The sequence below is a fragment of the Sesamum indicum genome, linkage group LG6 (genome assembly GCF_026168435.1).
Source record: "Sesamum indicum cultivar Baizhima isolate 11 linkage group LG6, ASM2616843v1, whole genome shotgun sequence".
In the NCBI taxonomy this organism is placed as follows: domain Eukaryota; kingdom Viridiplantae; phylum Streptophyta; class Magnoliopsida; order Lamiales; family Pedaliaceae; genus Sesamum; species Sesamum indicum.
This window is the reverse complement of record NC_142662.1, coordinates 21,508,636-21,534,078: the sequence shown is the minus strand read 5'-3', so window position 1 is coordinate 21,534,078 and position 25,443 is coordinate 21,508,636. Positions and strand designations below refer to the sequence as shown.

General features: G+C 36.6%; 2 protein-coding genes across 6 annotated transcripts; both read right to left on the bottom strand.

The window, feature by feature from the left end:
- Nucleotides 1-1,377: 1,377 nt before the first annotated feature.
- PTAC16 (plastid transcriptionally active 16) lies at nucleotides 1,378-4,630 on the bottom strand. The gene is made up of 5 exons (XM_020695180.2): nucleotides 3,970-4,630; nucleotides 3,027-3,479; nucleotides 2,769-2,837; nucleotides 2,261-2,319; nucleotides 1,378-2,155 (listed from the first exon to the last, which is right to left on the bottom strand). The coding sequence occupies exons 1-5, from the start codon at nucleotides 4,396-4,398 to the stop codon at nucleotides 1,648-1,650; spliced, it is 1,518 nt and encodes a 505-aa protein (XP_020550839.2). The 5' UTR covers nucleotides 4,399-4,630; the 3' UTR covers nucleotides 1,378-1,647.
- Nucleotides 4,631-15,517: 10,887 nt separating this feature from the next.
- LOC105163886 (splicing factor PWI domain-containing protein) lies at nucleotides 15,518-23,418 on the bottom strand. Of its 5 annotated transcripts, none has more exons than XM_011082395.3 (13): nucleotides 23,264-23,418; nucleotides 23,037-23,126; nucleotides 22,505-22,627; nucleotides 22,052-22,219; nucleotides 21,878-21,961; nucleotides 21,604-21,740; nucleotides 19,223-19,267; nucleotides 19,069-19,119; nucleotides 18,242-18,982; nucleotides 16,885-17,130; nucleotides 16,656-16,802; nucleotides 16,434-16,571; nucleotides 15,518-16,341 (listed from the first exon to the last, which is right to left on the bottom strand). In XM_011082395.3, exons 1-13 carry the CDS (start codon nucleotides 23,282-23,284, stop codon nucleotides 15,693-15,695), a joined length of 2,640 nt encoding a protein of 879 aa, XP_011080697.2. In that variant the 5' UTR covers nucleotides 23,285-23,418; the 3' UTR covers nucleotides 15,518-15,692. The 5 variants fall into 5 exon arrangements, with proteins under 5 accessions (XP_011080697.2, XP_011080705.2, XP_011080706.2 ...); XM_011082403.3 differs by having other exon boundaries at nucleotides 15,518-16,335; XM_011082404.3 differs by having other exon boundaries at nucleotides 15,518-16,323.
- Nucleotides 23,419-25,443: the final 2,025 nt, after the last annotated feature.

Genomic DNA, 25,443 nt, shown 5'->3' with positions numbered 1-25,443 from the left:
ACTGAGAGTATTTGATGCTCGCGTGTTGTGCGAGCTCCGTTTATGGCCTTTTAAGATTATTCTATGTGTGAAAATGTCTATTTTACCACCCTCGTTAATTACCTCTTTAAACTAAATAAACCTTCAATATCCCCCATCTTTGTAACAATTTTTTTAAATTAAAAAAAATGGACAAAAATACCCTTGACTATTAATAGTATGACATATTCACTTTACTTCCTTCTATTGTTAAATATTTGATTAATTTGACTTTAATTGTTATTAATTTATGATGTTAATGAATTAATATTGGATTAGTCACATATTAATAAAATCAATGTTAGTACTCTTAAATTAAAATAAATTTATAAACTTGTGATTGTGCATTACGCTAGATATAATTTTAATGACAAAAATCTTACAAGTGGTCGCCGAGCCTATTGTTTTGGCACTCAAATATCAAGTGAGGTAATTTTGGAGTTAATGAGGTTTGTTTCTTTTTTCTTTTTTTTATCTTTCCATGTGGCGACTCTATTTCACCATTTGACCTAACATTTGGTCCAATATATTAGACTTGTCAATTGGTGTGTAATACTTAGACCCAGACTAGACCCATTTTAATAGTTATGACCATATCCGTACCTAATATTTTACATTATATCCAAATTTGAACACATATCTATGATAATAACTTTTTTGGGTTCCGACAGAGCCTATACCCTAAAATACCTGTTGGTAAAATTTTAATATGCAAAAATCCATCCCATTCGTTAATTTAAGATTAATGAATTTATAAACTTTTGCTAATTATCAATACGACTATTTATACACTCAAATTTGAATTTTGTACTTAATTAATTTATACAAATCGAATGATCAATCGAGACAAAAATTCTGCCAGAGAGCTGATCTTTGAATAGGAAAAAAATCTCGTATTAATTTGTATACATTGTAGTTAATAACTTTATAAATTAATTGATATATTTAACAATAATGGGCATTAACATATAATATTATTAATAGTCAACGGTATTTTTGTTCATTTTATTTACTTTAAATAATTATCCAAAGATAGGGGGGTAAATGAAGGTTTATTTAGTTTAGGGGGTAATTGATGAGGGTAATATATTTCAAAGGTGTAAAATGTATTTAACTCTATATTCTTTAAGAGGAAATTCTAGTCCGGATGAACCAATCATATGGCAAGTGCAATACAATTACCATGTGACTGGTGTACATCTCATGGAAAGTGGTCAATCACAAAGCAAGAAATTGGATTGGTTTGGATTATTTTATGATTGATTTGGTTCGGCGAGATGTGATTCGCATAATAATTTTCCTTCTTGGAGCAAGAAACTGGAGCTTTGCATTCTCCGAAGCCCTCAACAAACTTAATAGTGCTGAAAAGGTTGAAATTATTTGCATAGGTAAAAGTTTGATGGTCATGCATCATCATATACATAAAGATTACAACAGCTAAGAATCACAAAAACGTGCTGTTGGCAAAAGCAATATCGTTTGAACAGACACTTGATACCTGAAAGAATCATCTACAGGAGGAATGTTTGTGTTGCCCACCTCTTGTCTTGTAAAGCACCTTTCTTTACATTTCAAATTCTGAAGGACTTAATCTCAGAAGTTTGATTATACTCGTACAATACTGTAATTCTAGTCATCATCGATATAGATGGTTTCCTGCTGAAATAAACCACCAAACACCTTCCTTGTTTCTTTCTTGGAGTCTGTTTGTTTAGCTTTTGGTTGTGGAATATCCTTCGGCTGCCGAGCTGGCTTTTTCACTACTGCCTTGAGGGAAGGCAGAGACCGAGCCTTGGCCTGGCCACGGACTGTGGCAATCTGCACTTTTGGTTCATTATCGAGCTTTTGAACAGCTGATTTAAGCTGCGAACTCAAGTTTTCCCAAGATACACCTTTGGCTTTTTCCAAGAAGCTCTCGACCGATGCTCCTGCAGCTTCTGCTTTCTTTTGGGCTTCTGCTGCTAGATTGGCAGCTCGAGCTTCTTGCTCTTCCAGCTTTTTCACCTCTTCCTCGAGCTTCCTTGTTGCTTCAGCTGCTTCACGAGCTTGATCTGATGCTTTGATAGCTTCTTCCTCTGCCTTTGCTTTCGCAAGGGTTTCAGCATATGCCTTTCTTCTTCCGTCCTCCGGAATGGCACTGTTTAGCATCAAGTCAAACATTTTGTAACTTGTTCTGATTGCTAATAGAGATAAGGTCTTCTTTACAAATGGCCATGTTAACATAATACAGGAATATGGTTACCTGAAAAGTTCATCAATGGCCTTTGAGGGTGCTGATGGATCGGTAAAGACCTCAACGACCTGAACATTGACAAAAAATGACAGATTAAATGGCAAGGTAACATGACCACTCTCACTGTCTTGGAGAGTCACAGAAAACAAAGGAATCTGGTCTAACATAGAATATGTTTTAGTATCTGTATAGTCCATAAACAGTAATCAGAGATAGATTGAATCAGCATAACCTGTGGAAGAGAAATTCTAAAGGTCATAAAGATCACATCACAACTGGGATTCAATTCCCTTAAATTAACAATATCCCTTAGTTGCTTCGAGTTAAACATACATATATTTAATCAGAAACAATTGAAGTTAATCACTCTTTTCACACGCAACACATTTGTTTAATTCACTCTGTCATAGATAGTGAGCTGAACAATAAAGAAATATACGGATTGATGGTTTTCAAAGAAGGATTTTTTGCCCCCTGCTTCACCGCAGTATGAATTCATTTGTCCACTAATGAATACCTTGTTTTCTGCAACAGCCGTGTTTGTAAAGACATCAGCCACCAGTGAAGCTATCTGTGATTTTGCAACCTGCTTCCAAGAGAGAATAACAATTTGTGAGGAACCTGAAACAAACAATATTTACTGGAAAACATATTAAGAAGTAACAATCCAAATATGACCCTTTTCCCAGCTACAGCCACTGATGTGCATTTCTAACCAAAAATCTTTTACTGTATTTTCCTGAAATGAAAAATGATATTGCATACATTACATTACTTTGTAGTCGTTCGCACCAGCATTTCCTTCAGCCGTGACAACAAGATTGTATGAACTCTCAGGGGAAAAGTCTTCCGTTAGGCTGGTCTTTATGAGAGTGTAGCTAACATCAGTTTCCACCACTTTCTGCAGAAATTCTGCTATCGTCAAGGGCTGAGATCTCGAGAAGAGGTTATTGAAGAAGGATGAGATACCATCAAGAACGTTATAGGTGGAATAAATTGCAGAAGATCCATCATAGACTATCGCCACATGACCGACATTTGCCAATTGTGCAGCCTCAATCACTTGCAGGGCATCAGACGTCGTTACTTCAGCACTTGGCCCATTCTCTGCTGGACCAATTGTGACGACAACTTTGCTAGCATTTCCAATTGCTTTTGCAATTGATTCTGCATCCTCGAAGCTGGAATCAACAGCATTCAGCCTCTTTGATTCGTCATTAGAAATGATCTGTCATGATATTCAAACTACCAAGTATTAAGTCCTAATAGGGGATAGCACTATCCTTTGTCATACATTAGTATACAAAATAAGCTCTTCTTGTGGCCACTAGAATCACTTGATAGAGCTGTTTTTCTTCATTAATGCTACATTTAGACCCTGGATCTTGGCCACGGAAGAATGGGAAGAGAAAGATAAAGCAACAAACTAAAACCATAATGGTTTATATACCAGTTTTTAACTTTTTCTACTACTTATCTCCACACGTAGCAAGTTCTGCAAACACTCCCTTCATCGCTTAAGTTTAGAGAATTATAAGTAAAAAGCTGTATTTGCATACATTCCTCTTCAACTTCATTATAATGAACAGATAATGGAAGGTGAAAAAACGATGGATTTGCCAGTAACACATATCATTTTCCTACCAACTCTTATAAGCCCACCGCTACTTTTTCCTGCAAACCCACAAAAGAATAGCAGAGATTGTAAAAAAGCTAACCTTGTACTTGGCGGCCAGACGAGCCAACTCTTGTGCAGCACCAAGGTCAGGCACACCAGCTCTGACACTAAAACCCTGGCGGAGAAGCGTTTCGGCAATGCGGATGCCTGCCTGCCCAGTCGCACCCGCCACGAACACCGTTCCGGGGTCCTTGCGCCTCTGCCCCCCAATACCCAGGCCCGACGATGGGTTGGCCACCACTGGAACCAACGATTTCACATCAGGCAATTTGCTGAAGTCAAAGCGAAAGGGGCTCGAATTGCCTGAACTCTGGGCTTCGTCGGGGGAAGAATCATCGGCTGTTTTGCCGAAAGGCGAGAAGGGTCCAGCCTTCTTGGCAAACACAGTTAGCCTGTGATTCTTGGGACTGATTCTTGAATGCGGGGTGGTTGTTAGAAGGAAGGAATTTGAAGTAAGAGTTGGCGCCATGAATGGATATAAGAGGAGAAGAACAATGATAAAAAGGAGTTTGTTTGAGTTGAGGTTTCAGCTTTTAGTTTCTTTGTAATCCATTCATCGAAATCAGGTTGTGGAAATGATGACGATAATTCTCCATAAGGGGAATGAGAGAGCCAAAGCGCGCAGGCCAGCCTCTGTGCTGCGAGAGACTCTTGTTTGAGTGGGCAGTGGATGGGGGGAAGAGACGTGCCGCCCAATCAGTGTGAGCCACTTGGTTGAGATTTATCTTCATAAATCACTCGGGATATTGCTCACCAGACATTTATAGCATTCAAAAATCAGCATGAGAGAAAGTGATGTGTATAATTGTTGTAGTAACATCAGCCCCCGGATTGGATGTTCAACTTCCTGGGATGGATTGAATTTTTTATTTTAAATTAATTAATATTTATACAGCATAAAAGAATTATAAGTTTTAAAAATTAATAAGTATTATGTTGTAAATAATTCAGACTATGATATAAAAATAACTACAAATAATCTGAAATTTAATATGAAAATAGTAAATAGCAAAAAAGTGATGTTAGATTGTAAAATTGGAAAATCACAAGTAGCTTCTCCATGGTTCGACATAATTACTAATACTCCTTGTTGTTTAGAAAATTATCAATATTTCTTGATATCTGATGAAATTATATAATTTTTTTATACGGAGGCTTGAAATTGTCAATTTTGTCCTTATTATATTTTTTAACTTGTAAGAAACTATTAAATATTTGAGGACAAAAAAGAAGAGGTGAATGAAAAATTTGTAAAAATTATTAAAAAAATCCACTTAACCCATAAAAAATTCAAAAAAAAAATTAAAATTAAGTTTCCTTACCCACAATGGCATTTTGGTTAGTTCACCACAAAAAACATAGAATGGAAACCTAACATCAACTAATGAATTGGGTTAATTGTCGAACGACCGTTAAATTTAAAACATTTTAGTAATTCTTCGAATAACGAAAAAACTTTTACAATTATGTTAACCCTTTGCGCGAAAAATAATATTTCTATAATTTTGAAAAACAATGATTATTATGATACAAACTTTTCGAGGATAGGAGGTTTTTTTTTTTTTTTTTTTCATGCTGAAAAGATTGTTCTTTAGCCATTTCTAGCTTCTTTTTTTATAATCACTTTTATTTGATTGAGTGAATAAATTAGGGCAGAAACCTTAGACATGAATGACCCTTTTGTTGTACCCTTTTCCTAGATTTTTATTCATTTGTTTGCAATGTTCTCAAAAGTTTTGATGGTTATGGCATCCTTGCGCTACGGTGTTTGCATCCCACTCGGTACATGACATGGTGATTCTGATCTGCCCAACTTCGAAGCCTTAAAATCCACCATTCTGGGCTTCAAGTGCAGATTCTTGGTCAAATTTAACCACATCATTGGAGGAAGGATGCCATGCAGATTTGGTAGAAATATTGTCATGCTCAAAAGGGTTGGTGGATTGCGATTTCCATATCATGTTCAGGGTTTCCATATCAGTAAAATGAACCAGGTAATTACCTCAGAATTGGAGATAGATTGGATAGGTTGACAGATGTTGAGCTTGATGACGGAGGCTATGGATGGGGCAATACGTTCAGAATCTAACTAGGGTTCAAAGAGATTCTTGAAAACCCAAAACACCATATCACAAAATATGGATGGGTTGTGAACTTCTTGTATCTTTCACCTACAACCACTTTCCCAACTTTTGCCATCTTTGTGGAGTGATATACGATAGGACATATCACAAAATATTGTCAAGGTAGATTTTAGACCTTAGTTCGAAGACTCTCATGCGTGCAGACCGACCTACCTATCGTTCGAACCTATACATAACCATATCTCCAGTGATGACACCATACACCAAAACATTCTTGCATGTAAATAATTCCTTGTCTAAACCCATGCACAAACCACGTCTTTACCTGATACACTATCACACCCTCTCCCCCCTTAACTGATCTATACACATGCCTCAAGGATGCCCCGTACAGTTTACCACCTCAAATCCTTCACCCTATCCACTTACCTTCTACCAGAGGTACTTGGAAATGTACCACTAAACTTAATTGCCACACACTTAAAAGAGCAAGATTACTACCCAAGCCACCTTAAAGGATCGCAAATCCTCAATGCTGAAGCACAAAAATGCTAAAATTTTGGAAGATGATGCCTTATGGATGGATCGAAAACTGCGAGAGCCATGAAAATCCTTAGTTGGAATTTTCGATAAATAAAGGGGTTCTTGAATAATTCTAAACTCAATTCCCTCATTTCAGATCCCTAAATGGTATTCATCATGAAAACCAAGTGCAGTCCAATCATTTTCAAATTATCAAGAAAGATGCACATATTTTGGCATTAGTGTGGATTATGTTGGTAAGTGAGGTAATATATATCTTGTTTCGAAAAAAAGCTTTAAATGTAGTCTTCAAAGTTTTTTGCGAAACCACATAGACATTGATATCCAAGAAACTAATAGTATATATCAAAAAACAAGAAAAGGGGCTTACAAGTTTCTATAGATTTCCAAATGCTTCCCTTACTTGGCAGTTGTTTAATGAATTGGATGAATCAATGCATCCTCTATGCATGGTTCATGGAGAGTGCAGCATGACGAGAGAGGGGGGGCAACCCAAGACCGTTATGGCATATACCTCGATTGGAATGATGTACATGAGATTTGGTTCAGAGAAAAACTTGAGCATGCTATAGTCTTAGTTATTCCCAAATCATAAGGCAAATTAGAAAAATATTCATTTCATGCTCAGCCCACTCTTTACTTGGGTTGTACGTAGTAGTCCACAAATCTCCCATAGATGCAAGAAATTGTTTAATTATGTGGATTCGGAATGCTAAGTGTGAGGAAGTGATCAGAGATACTTAAGAGGAATGAGGAGGTTGCAGCATCCTGAAACAATATTAGAAATTGTAGCATTGGTTATTAAATTTGAGATTTGGAAAAAATACCAAGAAAAGAAGATCAAATGTTTGAGGAGCGGCTTTCATATAATATATGCATAAATGGATCATAACAGCCGAGACTAAAACTCAGGAAAATTAACAAGTGCCACAAGAATTATAAGATCTCATTACTCAAGATGAAGTAAAGTGGAAGCTGTCATGTTCTTAGCTGGAGGAAGAAGACGAAATTGCCACCATCCATCCATGACTAAATACAACCCTCAGATCAGCGGATTAAGTGGATTAGCGCGGCAACAACGCCGTTGCAGTTAAAAGGGTGGCACTACTACGACGTTGTTTTGTGAGGAGACCACACTTAATCGAATGTACATGTTTCCTGCTTGAATCATCTAACAATCCTCATCTTTTCTTAACCAGCAGCAGCACCTCCATGGCAGACGCACTCTCCGCACCCTTAGATATATTCTCTGCAGTTTACATTCAATTCAGATTTCCATTTCTCGTCTTATATAAAGCTCGTCTCTAAGGAACCATTTTTATCAAGTAATGAATTAGCCTTTCAGTTTCAACTTTTAGCAATCTTCATCTTCAACCTTCTTAGTTCAAGGAAATATCATAACATTTGGTATCCACAGCAAGGTTTTGCTCGGCCTCTCTGAGACCTAATCAGATGGCAGACGGAACACGAATGAAAGAAATTTTGGAAACACAAAAAACAGGAGCTATGGTTAATGGAAGAAAAATCAAAACGCCAAGTTCATGAGCAGGAAGTTGAGGCTCAGTTCGAAAGCATGATGAGCATTCAAACAGGCTTACAAAACTCGTATTCTGAATTGGTGGATGGGCAGAAAGCCATCCAGTTGCAACTCCAAGGACTAATTGACCAACTGCAGCACAGCAACAGGGGAAAATCGGTGTCAGGAGAAACACCAGCAGCTCCTAAAGTCGATTATGAATTTTCTGGTTCTCAAAGACGTTTTCCTCTCTGTCCAACATTGAATTCCCAAAATTCAATGGAGACGAACCGAGGGGTTGGATTAGTAAGTGCTAATGGTACTTTCAGATGGTATACACCATTCTAGAGGATCAACCGGTCTCCTTGGCCTCTATTCATGTTGAAGGGGGAACAGAGTTATGGTTCTAGGGTCTGGTGGAAAAAGGGCTACCAACTTGTCAGCGATTCGTCGAAGAGGTTTATGAACAATTTGGAGGAGTAGACCCAGGTGCCGTCTTAGACGAATTTAACACATCACAGCAATGCACCAACACAGTTGATCAGTACTTGGAATGATTTGAAGAGCTTAAATCCCACGTGATGATCTTCCACAGTGACTTCCCTGAATCATATTATGTAACATGCTTCATTAATGGGCTTAGGCTAGACATCAAGGGGTCAGTCATTTCCCTGCCACCCACGAGACTCCACCAAGCCGTAGCACTGGCAAAAAATCAAGACAACACTGTCAGCGTCATTTCAAATTAGCCAACCTCTCTACGAAACCATGGACCAATGACACTAATTAGTTTACCACACCAAAAGCCAGCTACACCCCCACCATTCGTAAATAATAAGGTTAATTATATTTTGCCATCTGAATTATAGTTGATTTTATAATTTGGCATCTAAATCTTTTTTGTGTCAACCTATTCTATCAACTTTACGAAATTTTGCACTTTACCATTTATAATTATTATTTAATTATTTTTTTGTTAAAAAAAATCACATGCGGTGCACATGTAATATTTAAAGGTTATATGATGTGATATTTTTCACATATGCACATCATGTGATGTTTTTTCAGAAGAAAAATCAACAAAAAGAAGGTCATATATGAGTGCAAATTTCACGAAGCTAAGATGATAGTTGACACAGAAAAAAATTTTGATGGTAAAGCATAAAAACGAATATAGTTCGAATGACAAAATATAATTTACCCTAAATAATATTTAAAATTAAATTAATATTATAATTTTTTTAAAAAATACTTAACATTTACTTTTATTTATTTTTAAGTTTCAAATTTCTTAATTTTCTTAAAACTTCAAATTTATAAATTATAAAAAAATAAATTTACTAAAATTAACCCCCTACCCTCCATCCCCACAACCTGAACATTCCAGTCTGCAGTGGAGGGAGGTGGGCTGGGGGAGGGGGTCTAATGATGGGATGGGTCGGTATAGGTTAATTTTAGTACAAAAAAAATTAATATAGATTTATCTTTTATAATGTATAATTTTGTAAGTTCTTAAAAAAACTAAAATATTGATTTAAAATTCTAAAACCTCAAAGTAATTAAAAAAAGTATTAAAATTTTATTCTAAATAAAGATAATATAGTTTAAATTTTATTTGTAATAGATAATATAATTATTTTTTTAGGAGAGAAAATATACAAAAAAAATCACAAAATAAAAGAAATATAAAGGAGGGTGATTTTTATAAAATAAAAAAGGTATTTTGATCAAATTGAGTTAAAAAAAAAAAAAAAGAGTTTTTCAAAGCAAGGGAGATTTTTAGCCTATTTTTAAAACACAGAGGATTTAGCCCTTTTTGAAAAATATAAGGGGATAAAATAAAATTGGAAAAAATATTTTTTTAGTCCGTTAAGTATGCCCAATTTTAATTTTAGTCCTATAAGTAGGTCCATTTTCTATTAACTCCAGTAACTTGCAAAATTGATTAGTTTTAGTTCTCCGGTCGATTGGATTTATAATTTGCGCTGGAAAAATGACATGGCATGACACCTAGATGCATTTTTATTGATTTATAATCCTATTTGGCTAAAATTATGATGTGGAAGACAAGTTGGCCATCTTTTGGAGGGAAGAAAGGTGACTTTTCTTCTCTCCAAACTTGCACAAAAGATGGCCAACTTGTCTTCCACATCATAATTTTAGCCACATAGGATTATAAATCAATAAAAATGCATCTAGGTGTCATGCCATGTCATTTTTCGGGCGCAAATTATAAATCCAATCGACCGGAGGACTAAAACTAATCAATATTGCAAGTTACTGGAGTTAATAAAAAATGGGCATATTTATAGGACTAAAATTAAAATTGGGCATACTTAACAGACTAAAAAAATATTTTTCCCAATAAAATTTGACTATTTATTTGTCGAGTCAACAACTGTTGACAAATGGCACATGACCCTTTACCGTTACATTTAACAATGAGGGACCAATAATGCCAAAATTTTAAGATTTGGGAACTAAAAGTGTCAATCTAATAAAATGGGGGAGCAAAAATATAAACGATCCTATTCAATGGGACCAAAAGTGCAATTTTGCTCTGATGGATGGTAATGGATAGTGGGTTATGGGATCTTATCTTGGGATATTTCGTAGAACTCTTTTTATTAAGGCAACCATCTGATTAAGCTATTAATTAACTGTGAGCAATCCCCCACCAAAAGTTATCCAATATATAAATGAAACATTATTATAACCCTACACAACATAAGAGATAACAAACTACATTAAACAAATTTACTCAATGTAAGTATGTATTCTCAACTTTCTAGAGCATGCCAATTTTCTGCACAAAATGAACTATATTCATATTTGTGTCAATCCTAAAATGTGAATAACCAAAACATATTAATCAATTTCAACCCATCAGCTTGTGTAATACAATTTACAAAATTGCTTGGAAAATCAACCCACTCGAACTTTGTTGCCTTGACTTCATGTACGTTATGATCAAGTAACTTCTTTCAAAAGGTCGTCTTCTTATAGCTTTCAAAGGGGTTTCCGCTCGCCTGCTTTCCGAAACCTAGGACACGATCGTGGTTGAAAACAAGGTCATGTCATGTTCTTCTCGTACGTGTTGTATCTCCTTCTCCAATGACAAATGCGAGTGTGTTGGAAAACACGGCCAGACTCGATTTTATTCATTTCTACTACCTTGCTTCCGCTCTGTCATTCTTCATCATTTTTGCTCCATGCTTAAGCTTGCTTTTGGAGAGAAGGGGAAAAGAAAAAACCAACAACAGCCAATAAAGTGTGCTGTTCTACTAAAAGAAACTCTGACTTGTCTCTTACAAGAGGGAGAACGTAATTGAAGGCAACATCCACACAGTGGCTATATATCTCTTAAAAAGCATCACCAATGTCTCATCTTCTTTCGTAATTTCTAATACTAGACTATCAAGTATATTTACGCTATTAATAATTACTTCAGAAGTGCAGAAATTTACTAAAAAACTAATTTCTATATGGTCCTGATTTATGAGAAATAAAATGTACTTTTTTATATTATTTTCTACGAAAACTACTAATTATATAAATACATCAATTATTTTTGTATATTAGCGTCGTCCTTAGCAAAGGCACGCGCCATTTGCACCACGATGCGCCATGAGCCATTGACTATTATGGTTACTTGCAAGTGATTGCTAACTGGACTGGCAATGTAACAAAGATGACGACTCCAGCTCATCGACACCTCCATTACGAGGAAATGGGTTAATTTTGTTACTGTGTTTTGGGCCATTTGGTGGGAAAATCTTTCACCAAAATGACATGAGCCCAGATGAGATTGTGAGCTTCGTAGTGATTTCTCACGGCTAGATCCTAGTTATTTTCGTATTCCTTCTGCTCGTACCTTTTAGAGAAATAGATGAAGATATTGTTTATGACATTCAAATTCCAAATCAATCAAAACCAAATGCTAAATTGACTTGGAGTAAAAAAGGTTCACCAGATTCAAATTTCAAATTCATTAACTACAAACATTAAACTAATTAACTATAAGAAACTTGAAGCAAATACCTGCCTCCCTCCGCTCATCTGGAACCTAGAAGTCAAGTATGGCAGTAGACCAAAATTTTCTATGTTCACATCCAAGTATCATATTCCAAGCAACTTAATGGGAGCACATCGCATTCTTTTTGACTCCTAATCAAGTCCAAGACACTTGACTACATTATCAAAATCCTAGGGATGGACAGGGCAATACACTTGCCACTGTGCGAGCCTAGGTGGAAGGTTCACCGCACAACTCTACCCATTTATTAAAATTTCGATGTAAAATGTATACAATCAAAGAAATCGAAATAAATAAATAAGGTGTACTATTCTCTTACATCTAGTAAGACTGGAAACTTGATCATCTGGGTTTATCTATTCTAATAATACCATGCAGATGTGCATGAATAGGTGGAACAGTTATATTTATAAGCAATGTTAAATTGGCACTGCTTGTGTAGCAAGATGATATGCTGCACTGTTGCCTGCTCTAAATATGGAACTAAATTTCAAATCCATGTTTGCTTGGCATTTCTTTATATAGACCACTCGCTGTTGTTAGGCAACAAACCCCTATTCTCCCAGATTATGCCAAGTGAAGCACAACCACTGCATCATGCTACCCATAAAGGATATAACCATGTTCAAGTAAAAAGCCTCTCAATCTTAAAGATCAAAATCCAACCTACTGTGTTCTTAAACAATTAAAAGAGAAAGGCGTACGAGCAAGAAAACTCAAAAGCTCTAACGAACTTTTGGTAGCCCTTCTTCTCCTTCGGACCCTCTCTCTAAGTTCATTTCTGATTCAATCTATTCGATTCCAATTCTCACCCTCGAGTCAGGAGCCCTAATGTAACTTCCTTTTCCTTTGCAGCTTTCTCCCAAAGATTGCCAACCACCCGCAAGGATGTATTACATCAACTGAAGTCACCTTCTACACGGACCATCCCCATTGCATCATCCAATCTTCCTAGGAGAATCACCAAGCTTAACAGGAATGCCAAACCATACAGATTCTTCTTCTGTCTAATCTCCCCAGCTATGTGGACAAGCTCCAGAATTAAAGCATGGTGCACATCAAGGAAATACACTTTGGCTGCATTTACTTTGTAGTTCTCATATTTTTCCAGTGGCATAATCTCTGATCTACGAGCATTCCAGACCACAGTAGGAGTGTCCGAGTTATTTTTCCCCTTTCTCATATCAACCTTCCCTAGATCCCAGTCCTTGTTCTCCTAAATCCACAACAATTAATGATAAGGGTAAGTTACAACTTCCCCTAAGGTTTGTCATAATTACGTATACCCCCCTCATTGTTTGAAAGACAATAATCCCCAAACGTTTGATGAAATTATGTAATCCTTGGATTGAAGTATGAAATTGTTAACTTTGGCCTTACTGTATTTCTTTGTTTTTTTAAAAAAATAAAAACTTATAAAAAAGATTGAACAGCATGGATGAAATTTTTTAAAAAAATTATAAAAAATAATTATCTACTTAGTCCATAAAAAATCAGAAAATTTCAAAAAGAATAAATAAAATTATAATTTTTAATCTACAGGGGTATTTTGGTCAGTCTACCACAAAAAATAGATGGAAACCTAACGTATTGGGTCAATTGTTAGATGACCGATAAAATCAAGGGGGTATTGGTAATTTTTCAAACGACAAGGGCCGGAGGGGGTTTTCGCAATTATGCCAAACCTCAAGGAAGGTCCTTGTAATTTACCCTATTGATAATTAAGGTATTCAAGCTCTCAGAAAGATTTCAGGCCAGGCTCTCTATAAGCTTCCAAAAACAAATAAAAATGATGATGCATCTTTACTTAAGAAATTCATTAGGATAAAGAGCCAGTCAAATGACAAAGCACACATATCAAAGACATCTCAGGTGAAATATGTCCAAAACCAAAACAAAACTTCACCAAACTCATGAATTCGACCTTTCTAGTGACTATTAAGATCTCAACAAAACCCAAGTATGTATAACAGATCAATTTGCTGATAAAAATCCTGCACATAACAAATATGTAGAAGATTATGCATCTAGAACCGACTTGAGCATGGTTCTCTCAATGCTGACGCATAGGTCTAAAATACCAAAACTAGATAGACTTTGGTTGACAAACACCCATAGCAAATAAAGCAAAATCTCGCTTAAACTTCACAACCTAAAAAGACAGGGGAAGCTGCTCGTATTGATATTAGGGCACCAAGCAATGATAAGCACAACATACTCTTCACTTAAAAATTAAAGGGCTGGGATCTGCATAAGCAACATGACCATCCAGATAAATCTAACAGAACAAAGAAGTACTATCTACAAAGAAGTTACTGCTCATGCAAAATACAACCTAGAAGCCCCAGGCTCAAGAGAAGAATGAACATAAGTAATAATCAAGTGACATAGTACGAACTTCATGATTGAGGAATGCTCAAAATCCATTTAAAGGAAGTGAGGCATACAAGGGCAGTTGCTTGACTCCACCAGTTAAGAAAAATGCCCAGGAGTGCAGCAGTTCATCCAAAATAGTAGTGCATAATACAAAGAAATAAAAGAATGTGTGGAACTGTAAGTAGAAAAGATATGGGCACAATATCTGGTCAACCACAAAACTAATTTGAAGAGACAAAAAAGTGATGTGACTCCAAGTACCTCAAGAGTCACAAGCAACATAAACAGCAGCCCTCAAACAACCTAGTGCCAGTTGCACTGTACAAAAACTATTTAGAAGAAACATCAGAAAATGAATATTAACTGACAAAACTCAACTCAGAGAAGTTACAGACTACTTGACCAAGAATTTAGAATTCAAATGTTACCAGGCCGGCATTTACATCACCTTGGTGCGCAATTACCTGGGAGAATTCTCAAGCTGCCAATCATGTAGAGCTAAATCAGTACTTCAATAGAACTATGTGCACTAAATAAATCTTAGCCAACTAAATCAGTTATCCAATAGAGACAAACTAGGGATGTAAAAATTTCACCTGTTTGACTAGTCCAAACTAAGTAGCTGCAAAGGGTCTGCTCAACCAAGTCATCTATGTGGTAATATTCATATCTATCAATTAATCAGAAAGCACCTTTAGTAACAGAGTTATACTAGGAGAAAAACTGCCATGACCCTCATGATTATATCAATCACCCCAGAGATTAAAAAGGCTAGAAAAGCCAGAAGTGAGAATCTGAAAATCATTCTATATCATACTCAATAAAACTGAGACTCAGGCAAGATGAGCAAATGAAATATGTACTTCTAGAACCAACAGGTGTCAAGCATGAGAGGCCTCAGCCAAGCATTAGGATAATCAATATCCAGACAACATATATCTTCGAGAAACAACAAACATATTCCCAGCAAAGGGGAAGGCATAGATTACCAGAAAATTAGCAGAAAGTCAGCATAAAGTTTCACTCAAGATACTAGCTCAGGAAATCCTCATTTATCCATTTCAGCTGCCACCAGTAAAGACAGATCACATTAAACAGATACAAGAGTACATTCATCCGAAAATATATAAGGTCTAGTAACAAGCAAATAACTGAAAACAAGAACATAATAACCAATAACATCTAAATATTCGAGAGCATCAAAAAGTTCAATTGCCAAAGCCCTTTTTGGCTCGAAGTGACTCAAGAGCCTTCTCACGAAGTTCAATCTCAAGCTTCTTCTGCTCAGACTCTGTCTCCCGAGTGTTGCTTGCTCGTGAGTCCCGCCCTCTAACACTTTCATCTTCAGAATGATCTCGCCCAGGATCTGATGATGAACTACCAGCATCACCCGATCTCAGTTTTAGCTTCTCTGCACGCCTTTCATCCCTTCTACGGCGTCTCTCCTCCCGCCTTCGACGCCGCTCCTCCTTTTTCAATTTCTTTTCTTCTTTTCTCCGTCTTTTGGCCTCCTTCCTCTCCTCATAAGAATCATAACTAGAATAATCATCTGATTCTACCTCTTGCCTATCTGACTTCTTGTGCTTCCTCTTTTCTTTGACTTTAACCGTCTGCTCATCTGTTTCCTTGGAAGGAGAATCCAGTGAACCATTGCGATCATTCTGCTCAGACTTCCTTGACAACTTAGGCGAACCTTTGCTTTCATCTATCCGAACTATTTTCTTATCCTTCGCTCCAGTACCATCATCACCATATGATTCACTTCCTTTAACACTCAAACCAGTGGTTCTAGAAGTTGTTGACAAGTGTTGCCGTTCATGACGTTCTTTGCCATCCACCCTGTCAGGTAGCCTGTTACTAGCCACAGACATACAAACAGAACATATAGCAAATTAAGTCACTTTTGGAACAGCAATAGACCAAGATAAAAACATTGCAGCAGCAGCAACCTGTCCTGATGTTGGGTCTTCCTTGACTTTGTGCCATCAACAAGACCATGGATTCCAGCAGACTCAGTTGAATCCCTATGACGCACAGGCACTGGAGAAATTTTTCGTGAGGATCTATATTTGTAGTCTCCAGTCTCCCTAAGAAGTGAACAATTCTGAACTTAGAAACTTACAAGAGAAAATATAAGAAGGTTCCTTATTTAAGAAGAATTCATGCAAAACCTGCTAGAGAATTTATTCTCGTCATCTGCACATGTCCCAGAACTATCATGATGAGGTTTATGCCCTGCAGCTTTCCGCAAAGGGTTTGGGCTCTCAGGAACAATTCTTTCCCTCTTTTGGTAAGAACTACCTCGAGGACTAGTTGACCTGCAAGAATAAACTCCATAACTACCAATCAAAATTCTACATCGAGTCATAGAAAGCTTAAAATTATACAATGCATTTTGACCTTCGTTCTTCACCATAACTTCTGCCCCTAGAGGCATCAGATACAAATGGGGACCTCTGTGTAGAAGGTGAGAAGTCTCGCTCTTTTCTACGTAAATCATTTTGGTCCAGCATATCCCTCTGTGGAGACCTCAGAGAAACAATGGGCCTCCCTTCCACCAATCTTGTTTCCTTACGGTTCTCAGATGGGGATTCAGATTCGTCACTGGGAGAAGCACGACGAGCAGGAGAATATTTCTCATGTCTTCTGCACAAGTTACAGAAGGATTAAAGCTGATGTCATAGAAGAACATGATCAATTTGATTGCAAGGCACTCAGTCCAAGAAGCAAAAACTTAATCACATTATATACTATACTTGGCCAACCATAAGAGATTTTGGCAGTAATAAATCCAGTTCATGGGTAAAGCGGGCAACCATATTGAGTTTTAACAATCAACATAATTTACAAAGGCAGCCATCTCTTTAAGACATTAAGACCCTGGTATTACTTTGTATTACACACTTCCCTTATGATTAATATGCAAAAGGCCAAGACAATTGCTTCTTTAGCTGCTGCTTGGACTATTGTTTGCATCAATGTACCAAAAATATTGAACCCTTTTTGACTGCACTAATAGATGTAGAAAAAATCGGCAAACAGCTGCACAATATTACATTTCATGCTAAGGATACAAGCCGTAAGAGAACTTATATTTTAAGCTCTCTGAGAGAACCTCTCTTAATGTTTAGTTAGCTAGCTTTATTCAGGTTTTGCAGGTGGATGAAGTAAAAGTTGGAACCATGAACTGACAATTAACAAAAGAAACTCGAACAAGATCATTTTTCCTTTTTCCTACTGGAGTCATAATTGAAAAGAGGGCATACGATGTCAGAGTCATTACCTTCTTCCCTGCAATCTTATACTTTTTAGCAAATGTAGCTCTTTTCTACAATGTACAGAGGGAACACCAGTGACCAAATTCTTATTCTGAAAAAGATCAATTCAACCACAGTTTGTGTGGCATGTAATGAAACCTTATTCATGTACAGTTTGTGTGGCATGTGACACCATTATTTCGAAGTGTGCTTCCAGTTAATTGACTTGTCTTTTTTATCCAGATAAACTCTCATTTTCTCAACATGAAAGGTGGCACAGAAATGGTAAAGAATAAACTTATCAGACTTTCATACAATAGTCCTTTGGTTATATATCTGTGCTTCACATCACCAAAAGATTGGCATTCATCAATTAGCACTGTTATATATATAGGCAGTCAAAGTATCTAAAATATGAGGATAACTATAATGCATTCCAATTATAAGCTCATTAAGGACCAACTCTAAATTGATTGAAAACAGATAACAAAATAAAGCACCTGGCTCTTTCTCCAGAAGATTGTACAGGTGATCTCGCGCTTCTTGGAGATCCTCTCCTTACTGGTGAAAGGGAACTGCGACGGATATGGGAGGGGGAACTTGATTCTTGAGGAGAAGGAGATCTTCGACGGACAGGGGTAAAAGATCCTTTTCGGCCATGCATAGAGGACCTACGTCGAACTGGAGATATAGATTGCTGCTGAGGAGTTGAAGGAGAGCGACGGTACCGCCTTCTTGCAGGAGATGGTGACCGACGAAGTGGAGATGGCGAACGGCGCCGCAGTGGAGATGGTGACCTGCGACGTACAAAAGGAGATCTTCTTCTCATAGGAGATGGTGATCTGCCTTGCATAGGAGACGGGGATCTCCGCCGTACAGGAGATGGCGATCTGCGTCGTAAAGGCGTCCGGGACCTATACCCCACTGGTGATCTTCTTATTGGTGTCCTTGACCTACGGCGCACAGGGGATCGTGATCTACGTCGCAAGGGAGATCGAGATCTGTGGTGCCGCGGAGAACGGACCCTAAAACGTACAGGGGAAGGAGATCTGGAGCGAGCATGAGATGTTGATCTTCTTTTGGAATGCAATGATCTACGCCATGGTGAAGGAGAACGCCGAGTAACATGTCTCCGACGAGGCGTGACAGACCGCCTTGGTGAAGAGCGACGCCGTCTTTCCAAAGAAATGGAGCGACTTCTTGACGGTGTTCTGGAGGTGCTGCTTGACCTCCGCCTTTCACTGTGCAACCAGATTAGAGCCTTTAGAGGTTAAAACATAACGAAGATTCCAGAAAAAAAACGCATCACAGCTAAACAGAAACCTACTCTGAATAACTTCCAGAATTGGACTTGCTAGGAGATATTGATCGCTTCTTTCTGCTCAAAAGATGAAAAAGGTTATTTCCATTTATATACAGGTTCAAAAAAAAGAATATTCATTTCAGTAACTATAATTGCTTATCATGACCAAAAAGCATACCGCAGGGATGGGGAACGGTAAGCTGAATCTGGAGATTGTGAACCCCTGTGCAGATGGAACAAAAATAAGTTGGGCCTAAACGCAATATACTTGTACAGTCTGGAGTTTTCTCCCTAAAAACTAAAGCATAAATTAACCAAAATAAGTAGAGAGTTATTAAAACAAGTAATCAGTTGCAGATTGTAAATGGTATACCCCAGGCTACACAAGAGAAGCTGGAAAAAATACCTTTTTAGTTATTTTAATAATAATAATAGTAAGCCATGGCCTCTCTAGACAAAATAAAAGGGTTGATTACAAGCCATATAATCTGTATAGTTCTTTCAAGAACTGAAGGAAACAAAGAAAAAACGGTTCAAACTAGTACTGGTTCCTAAAAACTAAAGCATAAATTAACCAAAATATGCAGAGAGTTATTAAAACAAGTAATCAGTTGCAGATTGTAAATGGTATACCCCAGGCTACACAAGAGAAGCTGGAAAAAATACCTTTTCAGTTATTTTAATAATAATAATAGTAAGCCATGGCCTCTCTAGACAAAATAAAAGGGTTGATTACAAGCCATATAACCTGTATAGTTCTTTCAAGAACTGAAGGAAACAAAGAAAAAACGGTTCAAACTAGTACTGGATGAATTCTACACAGCTTCTTAACAGTTTGTCTAGAGTAGCATGAATGTCATCAATCAGAAGTGACCAACAAGCTTTTGCGTTAATCTTCACCATATAATAAGTCACTTGATTCCAAGTAACTCTAATAAATGGTGAGCAGCAATTTGAATAAATACCAAACCAAAAAACTGATCAACATTTGTGCTGTGAATAATACATGCTAAATTTAACTAAATAAAGGTAACAAATAAAGGATCCACACAAACAAAAAGTAATAGGCTAACACTTTCAAATGTTTTCTATACCTTGTAAAAGTTAAATATAATAATGCCAAAAGCCCTACAAAAGGTGCATATTTCACTGATAGGATGATTGATACAAAAAGATGCTACAGTATTTCATTGATAGGATGAATTGAACTTCTTCTAATGTTGTTAAATAGCGAGTCACAGTTACTTTAGTAAGAAAGAATGCTTTTTTTTTTCCACACATTACATATCATCCACCAAAGATACTAGGCTCTATCCACTGCTGCTTGTGGACATATAAATCCAAGTTTCTAGATTTCTGCAAAGCAGGAAGTATGTTTCCTTAATCAAACCCATGACAAATGACATCAAGACATTGGATGCCATAGTAAACAAGCATTCCTCAGATATCCTTTTTAAGTCTTGCAGTTTCAGAATGCCTGGAGTAATGTTTTAGTGCTTATTACTCTTAACTTTCTATTCCTTTAAGGATAACTTAAGCAATGTTTTCTAGCTTAGCAGTCCCCTGTAATATCTTACATTTGTATGCTAGTAGGAAGTGGTCACAGCTATAACTATCCCTGAGCCCTCTTAAAATAATATGACAATTGACATCAGCAGCAGGCCCAACCAATTCCTGATTGATAATACACTTTGCAGTACCTGAAACTAGAATACAACTCAGCACATTTTGCAGCCATAAAATTCAGACTACAAGTTCCACCTTATGGTATCTAATGAAGCAGAGGACAGTTCAGCTCAAACACTAAAAAACCTGGCAGCATTTCCAAGTTTGATGATAGAAACTACTGCCTGATGCCCGAGATTGACCACTTAAAGCCAGTGAGCTGTATTTCTTTACGTCAACTAATCATCGGCTTAAAACTCAATGGCATATGAAAGGATGATGATTAGTAACACCTTAAGATGTCCAAGGTCTTATTAAGGTAAATCCTGTAGTCATTTGCATGAGCAAAACATTCAAGGGAACACAAAAATTTGCAGCATTCCAGACTTAATATAATGACGGTAACATTATTTAACTGCAAAATTTATAGTTGAAATTATCCAGAACTGCAACTATTTAGCTCCCTGTCATCTATGATACTGGATGCAAAGAAAGTTCCACAAGTTTCCATCTTTCCCATGATGTATCCTCTGAAATAAGTAGCAAAATTATGTTAGTCCTCTTGCCTAACATGTTTCCAAAGATCAGGTTTTTCACATTGTATCCAACAGAAAGTGTGACAATATGTATGATACTTGAGGTAATTGATGTTATTATATTCCATCAAAACAGACATGGGGGAGAAATTCACACTCTCTTTGACCTTTCTTCAATCAGCTCTTCATAAGCACTTCAAGTTTAATTTCTCTATCCTGAAACAAGCCCACTATAGACAACCTACAGCCCTTAACATGTTCCAGTTACTTCTGTTATAAATCCAATCAGTCCCAAAAGCAATCTCAAAGAGCAAATCAAAAAATATTTGAGCAACAACCAATTATACTACAGTAATACCTGCTGCGTCTTCTCCGGCCATTTCTCTTGTACCGTTCTTTATCATCTGCTGGATTGATGCCGGACCCCCCAGCATCATTCTTCACATGAAGATCCAACTCATCATCCTTATCCCTCGACATTGCTCCATCACCATCCTACAGTAGTTTGAGGTAAAGGATATCAACCGAAATAATTGCAGAAGCAGAAGCAAGCTGAACGCAATGAAACAGAATCAGAAGTTAAGGGTCTAGTTCTAGACAATTGAACACTTGAATGAAATGATTATAGTTACCATCTTTATTTTCTCTTGCTCAATTTCTTGCTTCTCCTTCTCTTTCTTCCTGTGGATTTCATTAGCTATACGATCTGTCTCTGCCTGTAATTTCAGAAAGAGCATCATAAGCACAAAGCAGTTACCACATATGCAGATAAAAGATCTACAACATGAATATATCAAAAATGAAACCTTCTTCTTCTTAGTTTCCTCTTCTTTTGCATCCAGAAACTGTTGGGGGACACCACTCACGTTTTGCTGTGCACTGAGAAGCAGCGCCCAGAGCTCTTTCATAAACTTCCCAGTATTTCTCTCCATAAACCCGGTAAGTGAAATATGAACCTGCTTTCCATTAACTTCCTGCGTCCAAGCACATCGACACCATTGTTCATAAACATCAGACTTTCTCCAGAATTAGAATAACCAAAACTGAACTGCCTTGAAAAAAAAGCAAGTTCAGAATAATCAAACTCACACCGTAAGACAAAACATATGAAAATTTTGTCAGGAAACAGCCGCAACTTCAATATTAAAATAGTCCTGCTACTTTTTTTCTCAGCTATATAATAGCTTCCCATAGGATAAGCCTTTAAGTTTTACTCTTGATCTCTACTAACGAAAAAAGCAGATACTAAAGCCAATTACCTTTCCCTCCAAAAGACTATAAATAAAATTGATGAGCACTTCATCTTCAAACCCAATTAGCTCAGTTACACGCTTTGCAATCCATGGTCTCATAACATCCATCTTGACTTTGGTCATATCCACCTGAACAAACAAATTTTGCAACAAAAAGAAATACAGAAATAATCAAACATTAAAACATAGCTGCTACAACAAAGTTCAATAGCAAAACAATCAAAAAAAGTTCAGGAGAGCCGTCCTTTTTTACTCACATTTCAGTTATTCTACAGGTGTTAACTAGGAGTGGAAGAATGGGGGGGATAATAGGAATTTTCTCCCCATGCCTTTCACTAGAAACCTTTTAAGATGTATAAAAATCTTTGCCTCGCATCCATATTAAGTTTTACTAAGTCCACATTACCAATCATACTTCCATAGGAAAATAAAATATAGAAAGATACATACATCAATCAATAGTCCATAGCGTTAATGAATAAAGAAACTCCTAGTGAAGGCAAAAAATAATTGATAAAAGAAAAACTCGGAAGCAAACCAGGTTTTCCAATTCAGGGGCGAATTTCTGAGACTTCAGTAGCTTCGCTTGCTTGTTCGAGAATCGAGTGTCCTGATCAGCGGACGTGCCCTAATCCACATAAGAATTTATAAACAATCATTCAACAGGAAGATCTGATTCAGGTGAAGCAACGGACTTAATCGAGATTTTACAAAAGGAATTTGGAATAAGATAAAGAAATTAAGAAAACAAGTGAGATTTTCTACCCGGAAAAATCCGCCCGACATTTTTCTAGGGTTTATTTTGCTCTCCTGAGTTGAGATAGCGGGTGTGAGTACTGAAACTCCTTGTCTAATGTACTCCTTCTGGGTATGTGTTCGTAGGGAAACGACGTCGCAGAAGACTAAACCTAGACTTTTCAAGCGTGCACATCCATTTCCTTAGAAAAATTTTGTAAAATATATAAAAGCCCCCTATATCTTTTGTTAAATTGCCAAAAAAAACAATCTTATCTACATAAAAAAGATATTGTAAGTCTGAGTTAGATAAATACTTAGGTGAAAATCTTAAGGCGTTTCGAAAAGAATTTGATATACTAAATTGGGGGAAATTAAATTCTAACAGATTTTCTATTGTTTCTAAAATAGCTCGTTGCATATTGACAGCAGTCATGTGTTTGATGCATTTTGGAGTTATTTGTCCCCTAAACAGTAGAAACCCTCATCTGTGCACAAGATTAGCTTCGTATCTAAGCCAAGCCAATAAATATTGAAGAAGATTGATACGAAATTGAAACAATTGAGAGAAATACTTTTATTAGCTCTTTCTACTTTTACATTTATTTTCTATTTTGGTGATACTTAACTTATTAGTGATCATTAATTTTCTTGTAGAAATATTCAATTTGGGAATTGATTCAACTGTTATTGATATTTGATTGCCTACGACTCCACTGACGAATTAGCATGCTTCGACTATGACTCTTGTTGATATTGGATGAATGTAAAAGCTTGAACGTTGTGTTGATTATCATTTGGTTAATTGTAAGACTTGAATTGTTATTTTATATTTATTGTGACTCGTGGATTAAATTTATTGTGATTTTGTTAAAATGAATGTTAATACTTTTATCCATTTCATTAGCTATAAATATGAAACTTGAAATTGATTGAGCCTCTGAAAACTTTCATTCAGAGGCAAAATTACCTCTTTTGCCTCTAGATATTTATTTTAAAAAGAAAAAAAAAATCCGGATACCCGATAAACTTCGGGTTGAGATCGGGTAGCTATTTGGTCATGAACCCAACCCAAACTACCAGAACCCGCATTACGCGACACGACACCCACCCGTAATTTTAATTAGTGAGAGATTAAGGCAGACCTAAGACTTCGTGGAACTACATCTCTAAAAAATCATCATGAGTCTTGCAAAAAAAAAAAAAATATTCATAAAGTTGCAAAAATCAAACTTGTATTTCATTTTAACTTATTCGTGGCGTGGGTGATAGAATCATCTCTTATTAATGGGAGGTTTGATCAAGATAAAACTAGAGATTCATTATGTCTTATGTTGCTTCTTGATGAGCTTCCATTTAAAACAGTTGAAAATCCTAGTTTTAAGTTCCTTTGTCAGTTGCATGTCCTATGTTTTTAGTGCCATCAAGAAGGACCATAACCAAGAACCTTTAAAATGTGTACTTGAATGAAAGGATAAAATTGAAGTTTTATTTGGAAAAACACTCACAAGGAGTTTGCATCATATAGACACACAGACATTCATGCAAAAAGTTAATTGCATGTGTCTCATAGTGTAGCACGCCTCAATAAATGCATTTTATCTCATAAGAAATTCACAATTATCCCGATAAGACAACTCAAGGAAATATGTTCTGGAGTTTGGGTGATGGGGAAACATCTTTCTAGCACAACAGCTGGACCATAAAAGGCACAAGTTGTGGACTCATGACAGCACATCTCATATCCCAGTTAACTGGTTTCAGCAAGATGGAGTGTAGGACTTGAACAGTTTTCAAAGAGATTTACCTCCCCACCTTGTTGAATTAGTTATTCTTGTCCCTATTATGAAAAATCAACAATATCATTTATTCTGGAAGAATTCCAAAGATGGCATATTCTCAACCTCTTCAGCCTGGGAGAATATTAGAGATCATAGACTTACTCTCCCCATTTAAGAGCATGTGGTCTCCTTGAATTACACCTACAGTGTCTAATTTTCATTGGAGACTAATAAACAAATGGATTCCTATTGATGCTATATTTAAACAGAAAGAGATTATCATGCCCGTCAAGTGCTATTATTGCTCCCAAGAAGAAACAGAAGAGCACCTCTTTCTTAACAATGAATAATTCATTGAAGCTTGAACTTCTTTGCCAATAAATTTAGATCACTTTTCCGTAGTCTGACAGCATTATTATCTTTACCAAA

Coding starts and splice junctions, on each gene's coding strand:
- LOC105163886 (XM_011082395.3), bottom strand. CDS start 23,284: ATGTCGGGCGGATTTTTCCGG. Junction 22,628..23,036: donor CCCCTGAATTGGAAAACCTG/GTTTGCTTCCGA, acceptor TTGTTTGTTCAG/GTGGATATGACCAAAGTCAA. Junction 19,120..19,222: donor TACCGTTCCCCATCCCTGCG/GTATGCTTTTTG, acceptor TCTTTTGAGCAG/AAAGAAGCGATCAATATCTC.
- PTAC16 (XM_020695180.2), bottom strand. CDS start 4,398: ATGGCGCCAACTCTTACTTCAAATTCCTTCCTTCTAACAACCACCCCG. Junction 3,480..3,969: donor GTCTGGCCGCCAAGTACAAG/GTTAGCTTTTTT, acceptor ATATCATGACAG/ATCATTTCTAATGACGAATC. Junction 2,156..2,260: donor GCCATTGATGAACTTTTCAG/GTAACCATATTC, acceptor GATGCTAAACAG/TGCCATTCCGGAGGACGGAA.